Source organism: Haliaeetus leucocephalus, unplaced genomic scaffold (genome assembly GCF_000737465.1).
Source record: "Haliaeetus leucocephalus isolate CR32 unplaced genomic scaffold, Haliaeetus_leucocephalus-4.0 Scaffold240, whole genome shotgun sequence".
Lineage (NCBI taxonomy): Eukaryota > Metazoa > Chordata > Aves > Accipitriformes > Accipitridae > Haliaeetus > Haliaeetus leucocephalus.
Window position 1 is genome coordinate 10059748 of NW_010972676.1, and position 18898 is coordinate 10078645.

The 18898-nt window shown below is 36.4% G+C and overlaps 1 protein-coding gene across 1 annotated transcript in view; it reads left to right on the forward strand.

The window, feature by feature from the left end:
- The window catches only part of LOC104832302 (chromosome unknown open reading frame, human C3orf58), a gene marked incomplete at its 5' end in the record, with an annotated part of 19026 nt that extends 526 nt beyond the window's left edge, over nt 1-18500 (forward strand). The window contains 4 exons of the mRNA XM_010568430.1: nt 14-484; nt 842-914; nt 14612-14915; nt 17555-18500. Of these exons, the coding sequence (XP_010566732.1) occupies nt 14-484; nt 842-914; nt 14612-14915; nt 17555-17886 (1180 nt within the window). The remainder of the gene's footprint in view (nt 1-13; nt 485-841; nt 915-14611; nt 14916-17554) is intronic.
- Between the last annotated feature and the right edge of the window lie 398 nt (nt 18501-18898).

The window sequence follows — 18898 nt, forward strand, 5'->3', positions numbered from 1 at the left end:
CCCTTGCTGGAAGCCCCGTCCCGGCCGAGCGCCCTCCGGGGCCCTTCCTCCCCCGCCGTGGCCGGCGTCTCCGCCGCGCCGGGCGCTCGCGGCTGCGCCTCTGGGCGGGGGAGAGCCGGGCTCCTGGGAAGCTGGCCGCAGAAGCAGGGGCGAAACGCTGGGGGCTTCCCCTGGGTCTTTGCCCTCCCAGGGACTCTTGTGTAAAGATGCCGGCCGGCTGGGCCGAGGAGAGGGCCTCCGGGTCCCACGCTGGGCAGGAGGCGTTTCTTCATCTCACTCGGCCTCACAGCTTGTCTTTCTTCCTCAGAGACTTGGTGCGTTTTCCTGGTTTGTCTTCCTCCTCGGCGCTGCCGTGCCTCAAGGCTTTAACTCGTTCTCCGTCCTTCCTGCCTTTCTCATCTAGGCAGGGAGCTCCCTGTCTGTTCCGTAGCAAGCGGTGCAAGGAAGCATCTATTCCGCAGGAAGCAAGGCGGGGTGGCATGCTGTAAGGCAGATGCTTTCTGGTGGCTAGATGCCTTTCTCACGGTTAAGTGTTAGGCTTCAATCCTATGGCGTTGCCCGTAGTACATAATATTCCTAGGCAGCCATGGGAAGTGGTGATTAGTTTCTCAGCGTCTCGTTTAATAGACAGTGAGTAGAGACTTTACCATAATGGTATTGGGCTTTCCTTGTCAAAAACTGACTCATGTGCTATGTCGTGCTCTTATGTGAACTACATATAATTCTGTTTTTTCTGCTGGTAAAAATTAGAAATGGGCATTTCGTAGCCAAAAAATGGAGTGACAAATTAAAGAACTGTATTCACTTTTCAGCGGCTACATGTTTTATTTCCTTTAATTAGGTGGAACTCGTTGTGTGCGCAGACCAGAAATTTGTGCTTCAACATGTTATGTAAATTTTTAGGTGAAAAATTTGTAGGATGCTGTTTTATTCTGTGGCACCACTCAGTTGCTTCTATTGCATACCTGTTTAGAAGGGGAGCTTTGTATTTCGACTCTTAACGCTATCGAGGGAGCTCCAAGTGTGCCTTTGTGTAAGTTTGGACTTGGAATCGTTTTGTCTAACTACTGAACTGTCCTTGCCTTTATCTGATGCATGATAAAAAGAATATTTGCAATACGTTTGAAAGCATCACTGCATGATTACTGTTTCTCTAGCGAGAGGCCAAGAAATATCTAATGCTCAAAAAGCAGTGCTGCAGGCTTTACCCTCCAGCAAACTCACCTACTGATTAATTTCTAGGGAATGCATTTATGAACTCTACTTAATTAAAAATACGTTTTTGGGTAGTATGCCTTCTGCCCTTCAGTCTCGCCATGTACAGCTCTTGGGTTTTGTTTTCAAAGTAAACTTCCAGTTTGCTTCGCAGCGGACTTAGGGTACAGTATGTCTGTTCCATTTTTGCCGTAAAATTGCTCCTGAGCACAGTGAAAAAGGGAACTCCACTTAAGTAAGAAAATCAAAAACTGCTTTGCTTTGCTGAGTAAATTTGGAAATTCTTTGAGAATCAATTTGTTTTGGCTGCATTTCATACAGCTTAAGAGTTTTGGCTTTGAACACTGGTTCCAACACACTGAGCATAGACCTAGATGGCCAGAAAACAGCTCTGTATGTTACTTTGTAATTTGTGGGGCCAGTGTATTCTTTACAGACAAAGCATATGGCACAGTTGCAGCATTTACTGTTGTGGGGTGGATCAAAGGCAGTGGGCAGCGCTGGGTGATTTAAGAGCCTTGACTCCTGTCAGCTTCTTGATAAGCTGTGGATGAGCCCTGAGGCTGTCAAGCAAATATGTTGAAAAGGTAAAAATCTTGGGACGTGAACTTAACAAGCACTTTGCTTGCCATTTATCTTAGCAAAGGTGCTGCTGAGAGCAGAGCAGGTCAAACTGGTGGGAAGAGAGGCAGCCTTTACCAGTCCAGAGTGTGGTAAAGTTGTCTGTCACCTCTTATCAGATCAGAAGTGTTTTGCAGAGTCTTGTAAATTTTAATGAATAGGCATATCCTGGAAAATATTTCTGAGTAACTTCAGGCCAGCTTTGTGTGTTGAAACACTCTTAATGTATTCTCCAGAAGAGTATTCAACAACTTTGGTAATGGGTACTGGAGGTTTGAATACCTTCCCTCAATTGGAAATTAAATATCTCAAATATATAAATCTGAATAAACTCTTCCCATTTGCATAACATGTCACATACCACTCCATTCTCAGCCTCTACCTGAGAAACATGTAAGGAATGAATAATTCTGTGTTATGCAGCTATTGCAAAAGCAACATGCAAGGCACTCTTTATGAAAGGTGAAGTTTCTTTCCAGAAGTGATAACTGACTACTGAGAAGTTTGCTTGTATTTATATATAAGATATGTAAAACATCTTATGGTAGAGTTTCTGCAGTGTTGATGAGGGCAGATACTGGGATGGGAATGAGACTTGTAGGCTTGTTCTAAAAATCAGCTGCTTCCAAGAAAGGAAAGCTCCATGAAGCCATGTCAAGAATGAGATTTTAATTTAAAATAAATAAATAAATGATACATTTAACTGATGCTGTCTGTTTGTCACTGGAAGGCACAAGGAAAAGTATTGCTAGTCTTTTGCCTTGAACTTTTCACGAAACACTACTGTGACTGTTTAAAACACTGTCATGAATAACAGTTTTGATTTAGAAGCAGAGATAACTTCGAAACTCTCAGTGTTCAGTGCATTAAAGTTCTGTGTTGTTTAATTAAGTTATATGAGCAGCCAAATGTAAATAGGCACTGCATTTAAGGTTGATCTTTGATTTACAATAGCAAATTCACTGTAATCATTTACTAGAGCTAGTAATTTGTGGATTATAAGACTTCTTACCAGCGATTGGGATTTTAGCTTGAAGCCTATTTGGAGTATGGATTATTGCTAAAGTGGTTGTTTACAGGCTGCATATCCTCACAACTGACTCACACCTTTTGCTGAAGGAAGTTTTCAGGTGGGGCTTTAACCCATAGCATGATACAGTTTTGTTACAAGTCTCTGAACAGTAGTAAGAAGACAGCACAGTTTTGTATAGGTTACTTACTGTAATCCGAACTCAATACTTGTATTTTTTACAGCCTTCTTGTTAACCTTCTTTATCTGCATTTGTTAAACAATTGCATAGGTGTACTCACTGAATGGTTTAGCCCCTTTTGCCATTTTATTTCATGAAGCAAATGGAGGGATAGCTGCATTATTATTTGGTACAGTTTACATATTTTCTGGGTATTAAAATATTATTTTTACTTTTGTAAAATCTTGCTAAACTAGTCAGTAATTAAATCCTCTCACACTTTTTATCTGAATTCACATTTGAATGAAACAACCTACATGCGAGGGTTGAGGAAAGAATTATTTAACTTGGAGTATAAATGTTTAACTTCTGATAGGTTTGGTTTTTTCCTTCTTCTTTCTGATAGTCCTTTTCTGCAATAAAGGCAAATACTTTTTAGTAAAATAGGTTCTGATCTGTAATCAAAATTTCCTACATCTAAACCAATATTTTATATAAACATTAACAGCTTATTCAGACAAAAGCAACAACAAAACTTGCTGCTGTTCCCTTCAACTCATTGAATGGAAAACAGAATATTTTAAATAGGAATCACCTAGAGGATAGGATCTGTGTACGGCATCTGATTCGTAATTGAATATGGTGACTATGTGCATCAAACACTTGCAAAGATAGGTTGGCCAAAGTTGCCTTGTGAAGAAATTAGCAAAATTTTAAAAATTAATTGGATTACTGAGTGCAGTGTGAGTATTCATTCTTGCAGAATTCATAGAACCAGCATGGATGTAAGTAAAGTAGATTTAGCCTCATCCTATGACTGTTTATAAACCACCCACCTTCTACTTTGTCTTTTAAAAATAACTGCAGTGGAGAAACTTTCTTCATTTTTTTAACCATGACATGCACTCAGATAATGGACGTTATTGAACTTTATGAAGTAGCATGATTAATTTTTATCTTCACTGGCAAATAGAAACATAAACTTACTGTTACAGAACCAAAAATGTTTGCTGCCTATTGTTAATTTCCATAGAGGCTAAGATTGTTCAGTCTTTGACACTTATGCGAATACACAAATTCTTCTTCTCCCCCAGCCCCCAATTCCTAACAAGGTTTTTTTCAAAACCACATCAGTTCAACAGAAAGATTTGGGGAAATAGTTAAGCTTTCTCTAGACATACATCTTATTTTCCATAGAGCTCCTGCACTGATCTCCATCAGCCTCCAGATTTCCTGTTTAGAGCCACTGTGGCTGACTCTGAACAGTTTTTGAGCTACTGTCGTTGGGCCACCCATCGCTGCCATGCTGTGAGCCATGGTATGCAACCATGAATTGTCCAACACATGAAGGCCTGTGGCAAAGTTTTAAGTTTTGTATTTAAACATGAAAAAAACACCCCAAACCAACAACACCTAAAAAACAGGGCGAAGCGGAGAATTCCTTGTTCTGGGGAAACTACATTATAACTCACTACTGCAGAAGTAAGAAATTGTTTCTAGATAAGAAAATTGTGTTTTTCAGTAAAGTGGTTGTATTTCTCCTAAGGTCTTACGGTTAGCTGAAAAGACAGTTTACATCTGTCCCGGCAAAACTGAAACACAGGTTCTACAAATTGTTGTGGCAAAAATGCATCTAGAGCTTGTTTTGCAATACTCAGTCTTGCCTTTGTGCTGGCTATTGTATTGGCGTACAGTACTGCCAGATGCACTATTAAAATGACAGTGCATTTGCTTTGTTTTCAAAGCAAACTTGAAGTGTGCACACAGGCTTTGCTATTAAAATAAAACTAAATAAAATGCCTGCAAGTAATGTAGGTTTTTTTTTTTCAAACTATAGAAAATGTCTATGAATTATATCCAGCATGCATTAATGCAACTTCGTATCGAGCTGTAGCTTTTAACAACCTGTTTAAAATGGAGATTCTTCAAAGAATGGTGGTGAACGTTTGTATGTTTTATGTAAATTACAAGTCTCAAAGACTTTTATTTTTCTGACTCTGAGAAAAATTCCAATACCTATGTGGAAAATAGCAGTATTTCTGCATTTTTTAATAGATTGTGTAAATCATTGCACTTCGCTCAGATCTGTATTTAGCCTTCTAAATACTTAATCTTAATGGCTTTATTCTTCTCACAACTTCTGATCATTGTTATACTTTGTGGGGACACCCCCCCCCCCCAACCAACAGCTGTGTCTCTATTCCTAGTATAATTACTCTGCATGAACAGTCTGTTGCCACATAACCTAAAATTCTTCTAGTTCTCTTCATGTCATCATTGGGGTTTCTGTTTGTTTTTGGTACAGAAAGAACTATAATCGACATCTGGTAAACATATATTAAAACATGAACTGTGATCTCTTTGAAACAATCTCTTGCACTGAATTCACTCAAAGTAGTAATTTAGCCAAATGTTTTACAGAATTATTTTGCTGATCCATGCATAACTCAGTAAGAAGTAAATGGGCAAATTTTCTTGCCTGGGATTTCTCTTTTCCTTTTGTATCATACACACTATTCTAGTCAGAGGTTATTTTCTGTAGTTTGATTCTAAATACATTAGTAGAATGCCATCCAGTTTTAATACTGGGTGCCTTTTAAACTTTATTAATTACTCGGTGTTTCTGATACATAATTCCTATGCTAAATACCAAGTAGTGGGTTTCAGGCAGTTACCTGCACTACCTGATATGTCCTCTAGTGGACTTGTATTATTTAAGTCCTGGCTCACACAGATACTGCCATTTTGACATACTGAATAGTATTTAGTGTGTAGTATTTTTAAATGTTGAATATTTCCCTCTGATCTTTATGAAAAAGTTAAAACCTAGTTTGAGACCAGTTGTTACTAGTCATGTTATCTCCAGTTGCTTTGAGGCTTTTTGATTATCTGCAATTTCATATATTATTTCATTTTAAAGATTCACTGTAGTCTGCTGCAGATGATTATAAATCATGACTTCCTGCCCTCCCCCTCCCCCCAATTACTCCCATGCAGTTGGACTGTTTTTTTTGTTTGAAAGCTATTTCTTCTTTTTGCAGTAAACATAAACTAAGCGTAAGGAATGTCTCTACAAGTGCTACTTTATGGGTAAATTGATTTTTTTTTTTTTCTTCTTTTCAGGTCTTTTCTTAAAATTCTTTTTCACACAAATCAGTCGACTGACACCTGTAGAAAAGATAATTCAGAAAGCAAAGGATTTAAATTTTAGGTGTTAAAAAATGAGGCTTTAGTCTTTCTTGATTACTGTTTTACATACTTCTAAGTATTGTGGAGAAAGGACATGAGTTTATTGTCTGTCCTTGAATTTCCATTGTGCACATATTAAAAAAGAAATGAAAAATGATTGTTTTGTTGAATTAAAATTGAATAGCCTCATGTTACCAGAATATTCCACTGATTTGATTGTATTGAAAATTGAAGAGTTGTTTTTTGCAGTGACATATGAGTATACATAGTAGGCCAGAATTGGCTCATACTTGTCATGTTACCATATTTAATTATGTTTAATTAAATGATCAAAACTATTTTCATCCTTCTTTCTGGTGAAACTTTCCTAAAGTGAAGATATGCAAGTAAAGTATAAGGAATGTTTTAGAATAGTCTAGAAATTCTTGAAGTGAGAAATCACTATACAGACTTAAATAGAAATCCTCCTGAAAAATTGTAACTCTTAGCAGTTTTCAGTAACACGCACACACAAAAGTGTTACCCCACATTGCAAACCTTGAAATACCAATGTTGTCCATTTTCTTCTGGTATGTCTGATGTAGAGGGGGAGCTGTGTTTTACTTACTCGAATTAAGTAATTGAGTCTTTGTTTTAGTCTTTTTAATTTTGCAATTTAACTTTCAGAACTAGGAGTAGGCCATCTCTGCTAGGACTTTATAGTGATATATTCCAGACTCATAACTGTTAAGAAGTAGATAGTGATCATTTTCATCTGTTGCAGATTTAATCTGAACAAACTTTTCTGAACTACAAACTAATTTGAACAGGTAACAACCAATACAACATTAAATTTTCTTTACTATGGTTCTTGTGTTTAATCATTATTCATTAATTTGTTTGGAGAAATGACATACCTCTGCTAACATTGTGAAATATAACTTTTGCAGTTCAAGTGTTCAACTTAATAATTGAGCAACTTCTGAGTGTTTAGAGTTGTCTGTGTATTTTTGTCCTATACTGTGTCAATTAAGCCTGATATATACCTCTTGTTGGCATGAATTGTAGGTAGTAACTGGTTGAAACGTAATAAAACCAAACAAAAGTCAAATACACATAGTTTCAATGGGAACACTAATATTTGGAATATTCAGTGAAATCCAGTCTTCAGTCTGTGTGTGTGTAGGCTATATATATATATGTATATGTATAACTTCGGTGGGAGTTTTAGTTGAATGATGTCAAATGATTTGCCATATAGTTGAGAATGAAATTGGTTTCATTATACTCACTAGCATTCACAAATACATTTAAATACATGTCTTCTAGTATGCAGATCAATTCCTGACAAAAGAAGGCATCTGTGTTTAGACCATGCTTTTTAACCTTCTTTGATCTGAAAAGTTGCATTGTAAAATCTGATCTCTAGCTCTTCGTGGTTCCAGAGCTTTACTTATTTGCCTTGGTGACTAACACAAGGTGCTACTTCTGTTTACACTGCAGAATCAACAGTACTGTGTGTGAGAGAACTAATTTTTTTCCTCTTGAGGAAAAGTGTATTATTATTTAAATTCTACTTGCCATGCCAGTTTGTGCCTGGGCAAACACAGTTTAGTAGGATGATTTTAGTGAAGGCATCACAAAGGGTGTAATTTTGCCATGAAGGTCTTCAGGGTCATAAGGACTAGGGAGAGAAGTCCTCACTCTGTTTTGCAAATGTTTTTTTTAATTTCATCATATTTAACATATAGGTCTTAGTTTGTTTTTTAGATGGAACTTGCTGTATACAAAAATTGGTAGTGACATGTAGCATCTTCTAGAGTAGTTTTGAAAATGAAAAGCATATTTTTTTAACAGCGCAGTGGAACAGTAGCTCAAAGATATCAGTTGTTACTTAAACTGTTTTGGCTTTTTTGGACTTGATTATTGGGGTGAATTATATGCTTGATTATGATAAACTAATATTGTTTTAAGTGTTTAATTCAAAGGGGATTTTTGTTATTGCAGACTACAATAAGCCTTATCAGCTTCAAGCTGGTGAGTCTTCACTGCATGATCTAATTCACAGCTCTGAACATTCAAAACCAGTGGCAGATTTGTATATCTTCTCATGTTTAGACAGATGGAAGTGAAAAAGACAAATGCACTGATAGTGTGTTTTATGCTTCAGTGAAATGATAAATTCACCCTATTAATTCTCAATATTTATTCTGAGACTACAGTGTATTTTTTTTTAAAGACATAAATGCAGTGTTGTTCTTTCAGGAACAAAATGTCCTTTGTCCCTTTGACAGGGTTTTGTTTAGGTTTTTAAGCCTTGCTTAGAGAGATATCTTGTAGCTACGCTAATTAGGGCAACTAAAATTTTTTTTTATATATATGAATCATGGAGAATGGAGGTAGCAGAAGTTTTTGTCATATTTACTGTTTTCCATCTATCTGTTTAGAAGATTATACATATTTCTCTGTGAATAGAGAAAGTTAACTTTAACGAGAGAAAACTTACTAAGCTACCTGTTTGTAGTTTTTTTATATGCATTACTATATTTTAAAACACTTTAAAGAGCTTAATTGTCTATGGTTTGCATGGCATTTTTGTGTATATTCCCAGATAAAATGTGAGTGGGTGCATCAGAATTGCAGATTCTTTTGTCAGACAGCTGTTTCTGGTTTTGAACGAGAGCTTACTTTTTATCTTAACTGTCAAATGAACATTTTTAAGTCTTCAAATAGTATATTCAAGTACAAAATTATCTAATTAAATATTTATACTACTAATAATTTGAGAATTAAAATAGAAGCTAAAATAATGTTATGCATTACTCCACAGAAATCTGAGATTTTTGGCAGCGATTGACTAAGCTTTTTGTTTCTAAATGCAACTTGTTCATGGAAAACATGTTTAATGACCGTACAAATTTGTGTTCATGTCTTACTGGCTTTCAAAATTTTAATACATGAAAAAAAAAAATCCTCATGTTAAGTTAGCTGCAGTTTCATCTAGAAAGATGCTTTCAAAATAGAATAGTACAAAAATTTACAAATCTCAGCTTGCAAAGACAACAGATCTGCGCTTCAATTAATATTCTTGTCAAATTCACCTAGTGAATATAAAACTGCTGAATGAGGCACTTGTACATATTTTTATCCCCTTCTTCGGCTACTGACTTGGGTAATGAAGTGTAGATGCGGCTGTTACATGCCAGTTGGAAGGGAGCCAAAACAGAGATGTTGTTTGTACATGTGCAGATGTTGGCAGGATTCCCTGCACTCCTGTTGTCAAAAGATCTTTTTATTGCCACAGAGTTATAAATATATCTGTGTTACCGTATGGCATGCAGATATTTTACTAGTAATGTTTGGGCTGTTCACTTCTTAATAAACCAAACTGCTCCAAGTATTTCTTGTGTGAAATCAAATTCAGTGTACACACTGCAGGAAGCATAATGTGTAGATCAGTGTACTATTGTGACTAACGCTCTACTTCCAAAATCAGTTTAATCCATTACATAAATCCTTGCTGCTGCTGGAAAGCAAAGTTCTTCTTAGGTCCTTCCCTCTCTTCTGCACCTGGCTATTCAGGCCTTCTCCCTTCCTTTTGTCAGTAGTAGCATGATGTGGTGATGTGATAAGCTGTATCAGACTACTGATCCAACTGAACACCAGCCCAGCAAGTACCAGCTGCATTGCTTTCCTAATGACATGAAGGAGGGGAGTGAAATGAGTGTGCTTGATGGACTGGGAGGGATGGACACCTTTGCTTCCAATGGTAGTATGGCCTTTGCCAGGTTCAACTGTTTGTAGTTGAATTTGTATTTGGAAAGGGAGACAAAGGCATAAGCAGAGCAGGACTGGAATATAGGAAAGAAGAGGGGTGGAAAAGAAAAGGAGTGGGGTGGCCCAAAGTCATACTTAAATAAAAATATTTAGGCATTATTGGTGTAGCAATTGAATATGTTGCATTGAGTGCTGATAAAATGCAGCAATACGAAAATGTTATGCACAGTTGGTGAAATTAGTTAAACCTGTGTTTACCAGAAAATATAATCAGGTAAATTTTCCTCAGTATAAATTTGGGTTTATAAGATATGGATAAAGTAGACTTGCATGGGTACAGGACTGATAGGTACACACATTCAGACTTCCCTAATAATAAGCTGTATGGCTTTTTCCTGGTAGATACTGGTAGGCAATATTTTGAAGTTTTCCATATGCCCCCTGATCCCTCTCACCGGAATGAAAAATTTTTGCTTGCCCAGAGTTCTCTGGAGGTTATGCCTTAGCACCAACTCCTGCTTGCTTCTTTTTGACTGAAATTATGTGTTACTTTGTAAATAACTAATTTCATTTGATGGACAGCAGCGGTTTGCTTATTGGTTTGTTTTGATCCAAGGTTGAATACAGTAATGATAAATGTGCATGAAATCTCATTTTGGTGGCATTTATTGATGCCACAGGCATGAGTTTTCATTATATTGGTCTGTTTGTAGAATAAGTAAGGAACACTGAATTAGGACACACTTAACTTGTTGGAAGGTTATTTTGCTAACCACAAAACAAGCAAAAAAACCCCAGCCATCTTCTTAACTGTGGAATGTATCAATTGACTTGCCCTGAACTAGTGCATATTTGCCCATACTTACCACCTTCATAAACTGCCCTGAAGCCTACAGATAAAAAAACCTGAAGACTGGATAATGTCATCCTTATTGCATAGTAGATTTAGTTAGTGAGAGAGATTTAGTTCTGCTCAATTATATGGTATCACAGCTTGAAAATACCATAGTGGTCTCAAAACCATCAAATTAGTTCTGTATCATCCTCAGGATTTTTCGTGACCAGATTTGCCTGTGTGGGTGGATCAGGTGATCAAACTAGAGTGGAAGTCCAGTCACTTAGGCACCCCAAAAACTTTGAACCTATTCTGTTATTAATATGGGTCTGATGTCCTTTTGACCAACAAAGAAAGGTTCTTCTTTGCAACTGTAAACACAGTTATTTCCCCGAAAATTGTCTTCTACACTTGCCATATTAGAGCCTTTTGCATCTAAAAAAGGATGTCAAATATGTCAACAATATATGTATTAATTATTATTTTAATTCCTTCACATGTACTATATAGACAAGATTTGCTATGTAGAAACTTTGAAGAGTCCTTGAAAATTCCATAGGGGACATCTTGAGCCAGAGTAGTCTGGGATGGATGCTCAGCTTCCAGTAGGATCCCATTATCAAATAGTGTTACCACATAAACAAATTGGTATTTTTACTGACTCAAAATTATGTTTAAAATATTAAATAATTTTAAAACTGTAGATGAACAAATTGTGATGTTCTTAAGTGTTCCAAGCAAGGACTGCTGGAAGCTAGGTACAAGTTAACCTGGTACTCAGCCTTCATTTTAGATACGGGCTCAGCTAGGGCCTTCATAACATTTCATTAAATGCTTTAATTCTATCAAACAAAACGTGTTTTAATGACTGTTCAGTCATGCCCTTTTAACAAAAGCCACTAAATATGAAAGTGGGCATTTTTCATTTGTGCAAACTAGAAAGCTCATCTTCTTGATGAGAGTAGCTAGGTAACATTAAACAGCGTGTCCTAACATCATAAGGCTTGTATTCAGAATGGAAATCTTAAAATGGTTTTCTTGTATGCTCTGATGCTACCTTCTATTAAGTATTTTATGGTTTTGGTAATAATACTTGCCTTAAGCTTTTCTGTACTTAACTTTATGAAAATAAAAATTTAGTGAAGGCTGCCCTTATGCTGGAGGATTAAGCATTTCGGGTTCTCCTCTGTCATGTGATCAGAAGTACATTGATTCCTTCTTATTTGATAGGTATATTTTTGGAATAAGATATATAAACAATCCTTACTTGACATTATCAAAACAAGGAAGGGCTCAGAGTCACTTAGCATAGAAGTTGGCAAGGAGCATGCTTCCAGAGCAGAAACTTTGATCCTGAATCCTCTCTCTGTACGAAAGGCCTCTACAAGAAGGGTGGAAATGTTAGAGTGATATTCTCCAGTATCAGTGGCATAGAAATGGAAAGGAATGCCCAAACCTTTTCTTTACCTTTTTTTTTGGGGGGGGGTGGAGGACGTATCATCTGGACTTTCAATAATAACTCTTCCTTTTTCCTAGTCACCTCTGTATAGTTTTGTACTTCATATAATGATTCAGAATGGGTAAGAAAGGCAGCTACAATTCCTATGAATTGATGGGAGAAGTTGCACTGTGGAAGCACTTGTGTTTCCTAGGGGCTTTGATGTGATTTAGCAAACCTTTTCATTACTACCATTTGTACTTAAAAATTCTGTAACTAAGATTCCAGTTTTGTAGTGAAATAACTTAGTAGGTGGAAAAAATCTCTCCAAAGGATTTTGTTTTTTACCTCCTGAAGCCTGCAGCTATTGTGAAATCCTGAAAATTCAATATAACCAAGAAAAACTCTTGTTGCACTGCTGAGCAAGTGTTCCTGTTTCACTTTTTCTTCCTGTGTGTTTACCAGCAGCATCTTTTAAAAGGTAGAGAAGGCAACTATAAGAATTTTCCTCTTGGATATTGCTAGAGGATTCATTGATCCAATGACCTTTTGGGTCAGAGGTCTGTTAGTAGTCTTTTTAATGAAACTTGGTTCCTGACATGGGAGCACGCTTACACAGAAAATGACTAGTGAAATATGCAAGCAAGTTTTGTGAGTAAAGGTTGGAGTGCGTATTGGTGATTTACATTATTGACTATTGTGATCTAAGCAAATGATTTTGTTTTTTCAGGGCTTTTTTAATACTAAATTTGAAGTCTTAGTGTGTGAATTGAATATAGCTTTAACTTTGCTGTTTGCATTTCAAGGATAAGTATTAATTCTTGGAAGTAGATGTGGCTTGCAGTTCCTTGTGTATTACAGAGCTTCTAGCGTTTCTGGCCAATATCAGTATTCTAACCTTGGCTTAGTGTCACCTGATGCCTAGTGCTTAAGATAGAATGATCAAAACTTTGTTATCAAAGGAAGCGCAGACATAGGTAAAGTTAAGGATTGTTGTAGGGGAGGTATGGGTTCTAAGGCTATGGTGATTAGGTATGTAAGTGCTCTAACTTTTCTGATTTTTTTTTTTTAAATGGGATACATATACAAATGGGTGAGTGCTGGGCACCTCTTCCCTGACTGGTCTTGTAGTTCAGATCTACATGATGTGTTTTCCTTCCAGTATCTCTTTTCTCAATGTACCATAAATGTTTTCTGCCATCATGGATTCCAGGAGGTACAAAGCTTCCATTCAGACTGAAACTGACCCTGCCGTTCAACCCAAGTGTGGTACAACCTTTGCTACATCATTGTGGCAGAACTGATTATGAGTTGCTTCTGGTGACACAGTACCAAGGTGGTGCCTGAGGAAGAAGCATGTGCATATAGTGGTATCTCCTAATTGTTAAAATTAGTGTACATTGTATTCTTAAAGAGCGTGAACTTCTATGCATTTGGGGCCTTTTAATTTAATATTTTTATGGTTTCTTCCTGGTGCATAGTATGAAGGATACCTTTTAAATGCTTGTCTTCATATTGAAGTCTTAGGACACATTCAGCACAACTGAAGTAGGAAAAATATGCTGGTGTGTTGGGGTTTTGTTTGTTTCTTTGTTTGTTTTTAATTGCTTGTGGTATGTTGTTGCTATTCAGGCTCTTATGTTAACTTCCAAGAAAGCTAATATTGGAGACAGATTTTACTTTTCATAAAAATGTTATGTGGCTGTGTGTAATAAACAGAGAGAGTATGTATGTAGCAATTAATTAATCCAGGAGATAGATTGTTAAGGAGTACTAGAGGCAGAAGAAATGCTAAGCTTTCTTTTATACCTTAATCTGTTCTGTAATGCTTTCTGTGAGAGATCTTCAAGTGAGAGGATCCTCAAAGAAATCCAATCAACTGGGAAAAATGGGAAGGGGGGCGTGTTAGAGAGAAGGAGGTGTCACTTTTTAAAGCTTTTTCCTTTAGGTTGTTAAAAGAGTTGGTCTTAATTAGAAGTATCAGATGCAAAATTATCTTGGTAGGAAGTATACTTGCCTTAGTACAAGAAATGTGTCTAAAACAATAATAGAAAAAGATAGTTGATGGAATTGTGCATGTGTATATATATGTGAACATATATATATATATAGTATATGGAAAGCTAGATATGGGTTGTATATTATTTCACGTCCTCCAACTCTTTCCCTTTAGTAGTCCAGCAGGGTCTCTTGCTCACATAAATACATTTTGTGTTGGTTTTTTTTTCCCCTTCAAAACTCAGAAGTATATGGAAATGTAGTGTTGATGGGTATTTACAGGTGTCTCTTCTAAATTTTATGAACAGCCTTTTTAAATCTAAGCTGTTTTGTATTAATGAAAATTTTAAAAAATCTTTTTATATACAGAGTTTTCCATCTGATGAGGGTTGGCCGTTTGCAAAGTACTTAGGAGCATGTGGAAGAATGGTGGCTGTCAATTACGTTGGAGAAGAGCTGTGGAGTTACTTTAATGCACCATGGGAGAAACGAGTGGATCTGGCCTGGCAATTAATGGAAATAGCTGAGCAGCTGACAAATAATGACTTTGAATTTGCACTCTACCTCCTTGATGTCAGCTTTGACAACTTCGCAGTTGGACCAAGAGATGGGAAAGTTATCATTGTAGATGCAGAAAACGTTCTGGTAGCAGACAAAAGGTTAATCAGACAGAGTAAGTGTCTTCTTTCTCTCCCCTCCCCTAACCCCATGTCTCTTGCTTCTTTCTCTGCAAGTACAATATTTAAGTATGTGTAGTGCTAAATACCCATTTGGTTGCCTTTATAATGAGACTACTAATTAAAAAACTAATTGGCTTTCTTCTGCAATTAGACTACTCATTAACTTGACCAATTTGTCAATTTTACAAAGTGTTGAGTTTACCTGAGCTTGATTTACATATACTTTTAATCTCTGTAATCCTGCTTAAATGGAGAGGTGGGGGTGGGAGGAGAGGGTTTGGATGGGTTTGTACAGATGGATGGACAGATAGATAGGCTGGCTGACTGACTTGTCTACCTTAGCTAAAAGAGAAAAGTTCCTTTCGTCTTTTCCAGATGTCTGTAAGGACGGAAGTCTTGGCATTCTATCTTCTGTGAATGACAAGGCAGTCTTACTGCCCGCTTTGCCTTAGTTACATAGCCTGCCTCTGTTTTAGTTGTTCAGGTTGGTGCTCTGTAATAATGGAACAGAAGGAATGGGTAATTTTAGTGCTGTTTCCAAATGGGAATAGTGAAAATTCGTTCATCTTCCTGTCAACTGTAAAAGCTCAAAGCAGAGGCAGCAGGAGAGATGTTTGACAAAGTGGCATTACATGGCTTTATATTCCTTTTGAGCTTATAAGGAAAACTTTACAGACCTAAGAGCTAGAGACATTCAACATGAAACCCTAGATTCTGCAGAAGTTCATGGCAATAGGCCAAGTGATTTCAGTTTGCTTTAGGTGAATGGATTTTTTTTTTCAAGCTTTTGCAACTAGACTTAGTATGCTGTGCTGCTGAATTAACTTTAAGACTATATTTTGTATCCATGCACTTTTCTACAATGAAGTATGTTTTGGGGTTTTTTTTTTTGGTGGTGTGGGGTTTTATTATACATTCTCAAGGAGCTTAGATTAAAATTACCTGAGCCTACCAAGAAAACCTTTTAATGTATTGGATACCTAGCACATTTACTTTAGTACTTACGGGCCACACAAATAAACTTTTCCTTTTTTTTTTTTCTTTTTTTCTTTTCTTTTCCCACCCTCTTAAGTAATATTATTTTAAGATTTTGACTTTTGGAGCACAGTCACAAAGATGACCAAATGAACTCTGAAAAAATTGATGTGTACACGGAATAGGAGCAGGTAGCTTCTTGCAGAAGCTGAATGCTGAAAGTGCCATGCTTACATCTGTTGTCTATAGTTCTCAGAGTAATTTGGATCTAACTAGGATTTTGCTCCATGATTTGTAATCCAACAATTAATCGAGAACACAGAAAACAAATGAGGACACCAGAAAGTTCTCAGTCTTTGTATAAACTTGACATTTATTACTGATTTCATTAATCTTCTGGGAAGTTTCATTAAACAGTGTCTAGAGTGATTAATATGCCAGTTTAGATACTTGAATACGTACATTCTGTCCAATTGCACTGTACAGTAATATCTAATTATACTCTGTGTGGTATATCATATTTGAGTTTGCTGAAGTCCTTTTTTTCCATTCTCCTTTGTTCCTGGCTTTTTTTCCATTTTGAGTTTGCTGTTCATTGTACAAATCTTACACCATATTTTTATAGTTTTAGCAGTCACCCATCAGTACACTTTTTTTTCTAGACCAGCTTGCAGTGCACCATAAATAAGTAGACCAACAGTCAGCTCAGAGACTACCAAACACAGATAAATTCTTCTTCGTGTATCACAGTGCTAAAAAAGATCTGCAAAACAACGAGACTCCATGATAAGAACCTCTTCTCAAGGCTGGCAATAATCTAGAAACTTAAGATGAAAGTTTTCTAAGAAAAAGTAGTAAGAACTCAGGAGATCTCACAGTTAGTAACCTTTTACATATTATTATTGTATAAGATATTTTCTGTAAACCAGTTTTTAAGTTAAAAGCTTTGTGACAAGGCCATGAGTTACACCTTCAAATTCTAACTTTGAAAATATATATAAAGAAGGGTTTATACATGTATGTAAATGCCATTTGTTTTGTTGAATTTTTTCTTTCTTCAGAGGTTATATGTAATGCATCTGCTTTTTTATACGCGCTTCTTAGTTACTACCCTGTCTAAAATAAGATGTTGGAAGATAATGTTTCAGAAGTTTATGGCAATTACTTTGCAATGTTTATTTTGTTCTTTGGTAGACCACTTGCCAGTGTTAGTTCCCAGGGCAACTGAAGAAACCAAATCTATGTTGCTAAAATAAATCATGTTGCTTGCTTGTTTTTCTCTCAATTTCAGCTGCAGATCATTCTCTTGTACTTGTTTGTGCTACATTTTTTTTTTCCTCTGGGTATGTGTGTGAATGTAGATTTCATATATTTAGTGTGCTGTTTTTTCTGCTTCCCTCTCTTTGCTATCTATTTTACCCGCTTTCTTTCTTTCCCTTTAATTTTTCTATTGCCACAACCATTTCAGCAGAAGGGTATGTCAAACTGTCAGATGCAGTCTTAGACTAGAACATTTAAGAGTTCATCTAAACAAAGTGGTTTATAGTTTAAATATTACCAGTTTGCTGTGTATTGAGCTTCTGTTTGTATTCAGACACATATATGCTCTTTCCTCCTCTCTCTCATTTTTTTTTTCCTGTCTCCTTATATTTCACAGATAAACCTGAAAACTGGGATGTATGGTATGAAAGCAAATTTGATGACTGTGATAAAGAAGCTTGTCTGTCCTTCTCAAAAGAGATTCTTTGTGCTCGTGTCACTGTGGACCACAATTACTATGCTATTTGTCAGAACCTTTTATCAAGACATGCCACGTGGCGTGGCACTTCTGGAGGACTACTTCATGACCCCCCAGCTGAAATTGCCAAAGATGGCCGACTTGAGGCCTTGCTGGATGAGTGTGCCAACCCAAAGAAGCGATATGGTAGATTCCAAGCTGCAAAAGAACTGCGTGAATACCTTGCACAATTGAGTAACAATGTGAGGTAGTCCACAGTGAATTTTTTTTGCAACACTGGCTAAAACACTATTGCAAAGACACATAGAAAATGAAGTTTTGAACTTATGTATTAAAAAGAGAAAATAAAAAAAACCCAAACCTAGATTATCAGTTTTCTAAATACCATAAAAATATAATTTTATGGTGTTATATTGTTCCTTTGCAAACAGACAAGGTACTTACTGAAGTAAAACTTGAGCTACTATTGACTCTCCTCCCTAACTATTTAAAAGGGAGCAGGTCAAAAAAGACTGTGATAGCTTAATTGACAGCTTGTGTGTCAAAGGGTACTTCACATAAAACAGCATTAGTGTCACAGTTTTGTGAAGCTGATGTTCTTACTTGGAAAGTCAAGTTAGACTGATGGCCTGTTTTAAAGGCCTTTCTCCTGACATCTTTGTCTCATTTTTGTGTTTGTTTAAACACCTTGAAGTGGCATTTACATCCAGGTAAATCTAGGTGTCTGCATTGTTTCAAATTTAATGGGCTTTCATGTTAATGCTGTGCAGTACACTCCTACTGTGAGTGCAGGATTCCCATGTTTACTGTCTAATTTTAGGGGTTTTACACTGTATTTTACTATGCTTAAACATTATGGTGTTTTTTTTTTAAGATCATCATAAACTCAAATGTCATTTGAACTAACTTTCATTTGATGTCTTTTGTAGTTCTGCCATTGGAAATATCACTTAATGTAATTATTGTACAAAACTTTTACCCTTCATGCCAGTATATACACATGACTGTTTAGCAGGAAATCATGGTATGATCAAATGCTTATTTTTAACAGAGATAATTTGAGAATTGGAGAGAGACTAGAATTAAAAGATCTGTATTAATTTAAATGGGGGATAGAAGCTTGACTAAAAAGAAAAATTCACTAGTCCAGTGCAGTTAAGCATAAACCAAAGAAAATGGTTTTGTTTATTAGTTTCTAAACAAATAGTAAAGAAAAAATGCTATACTGTAGTGAAGCTAATAATTCTCAAAATTCAAATTTCA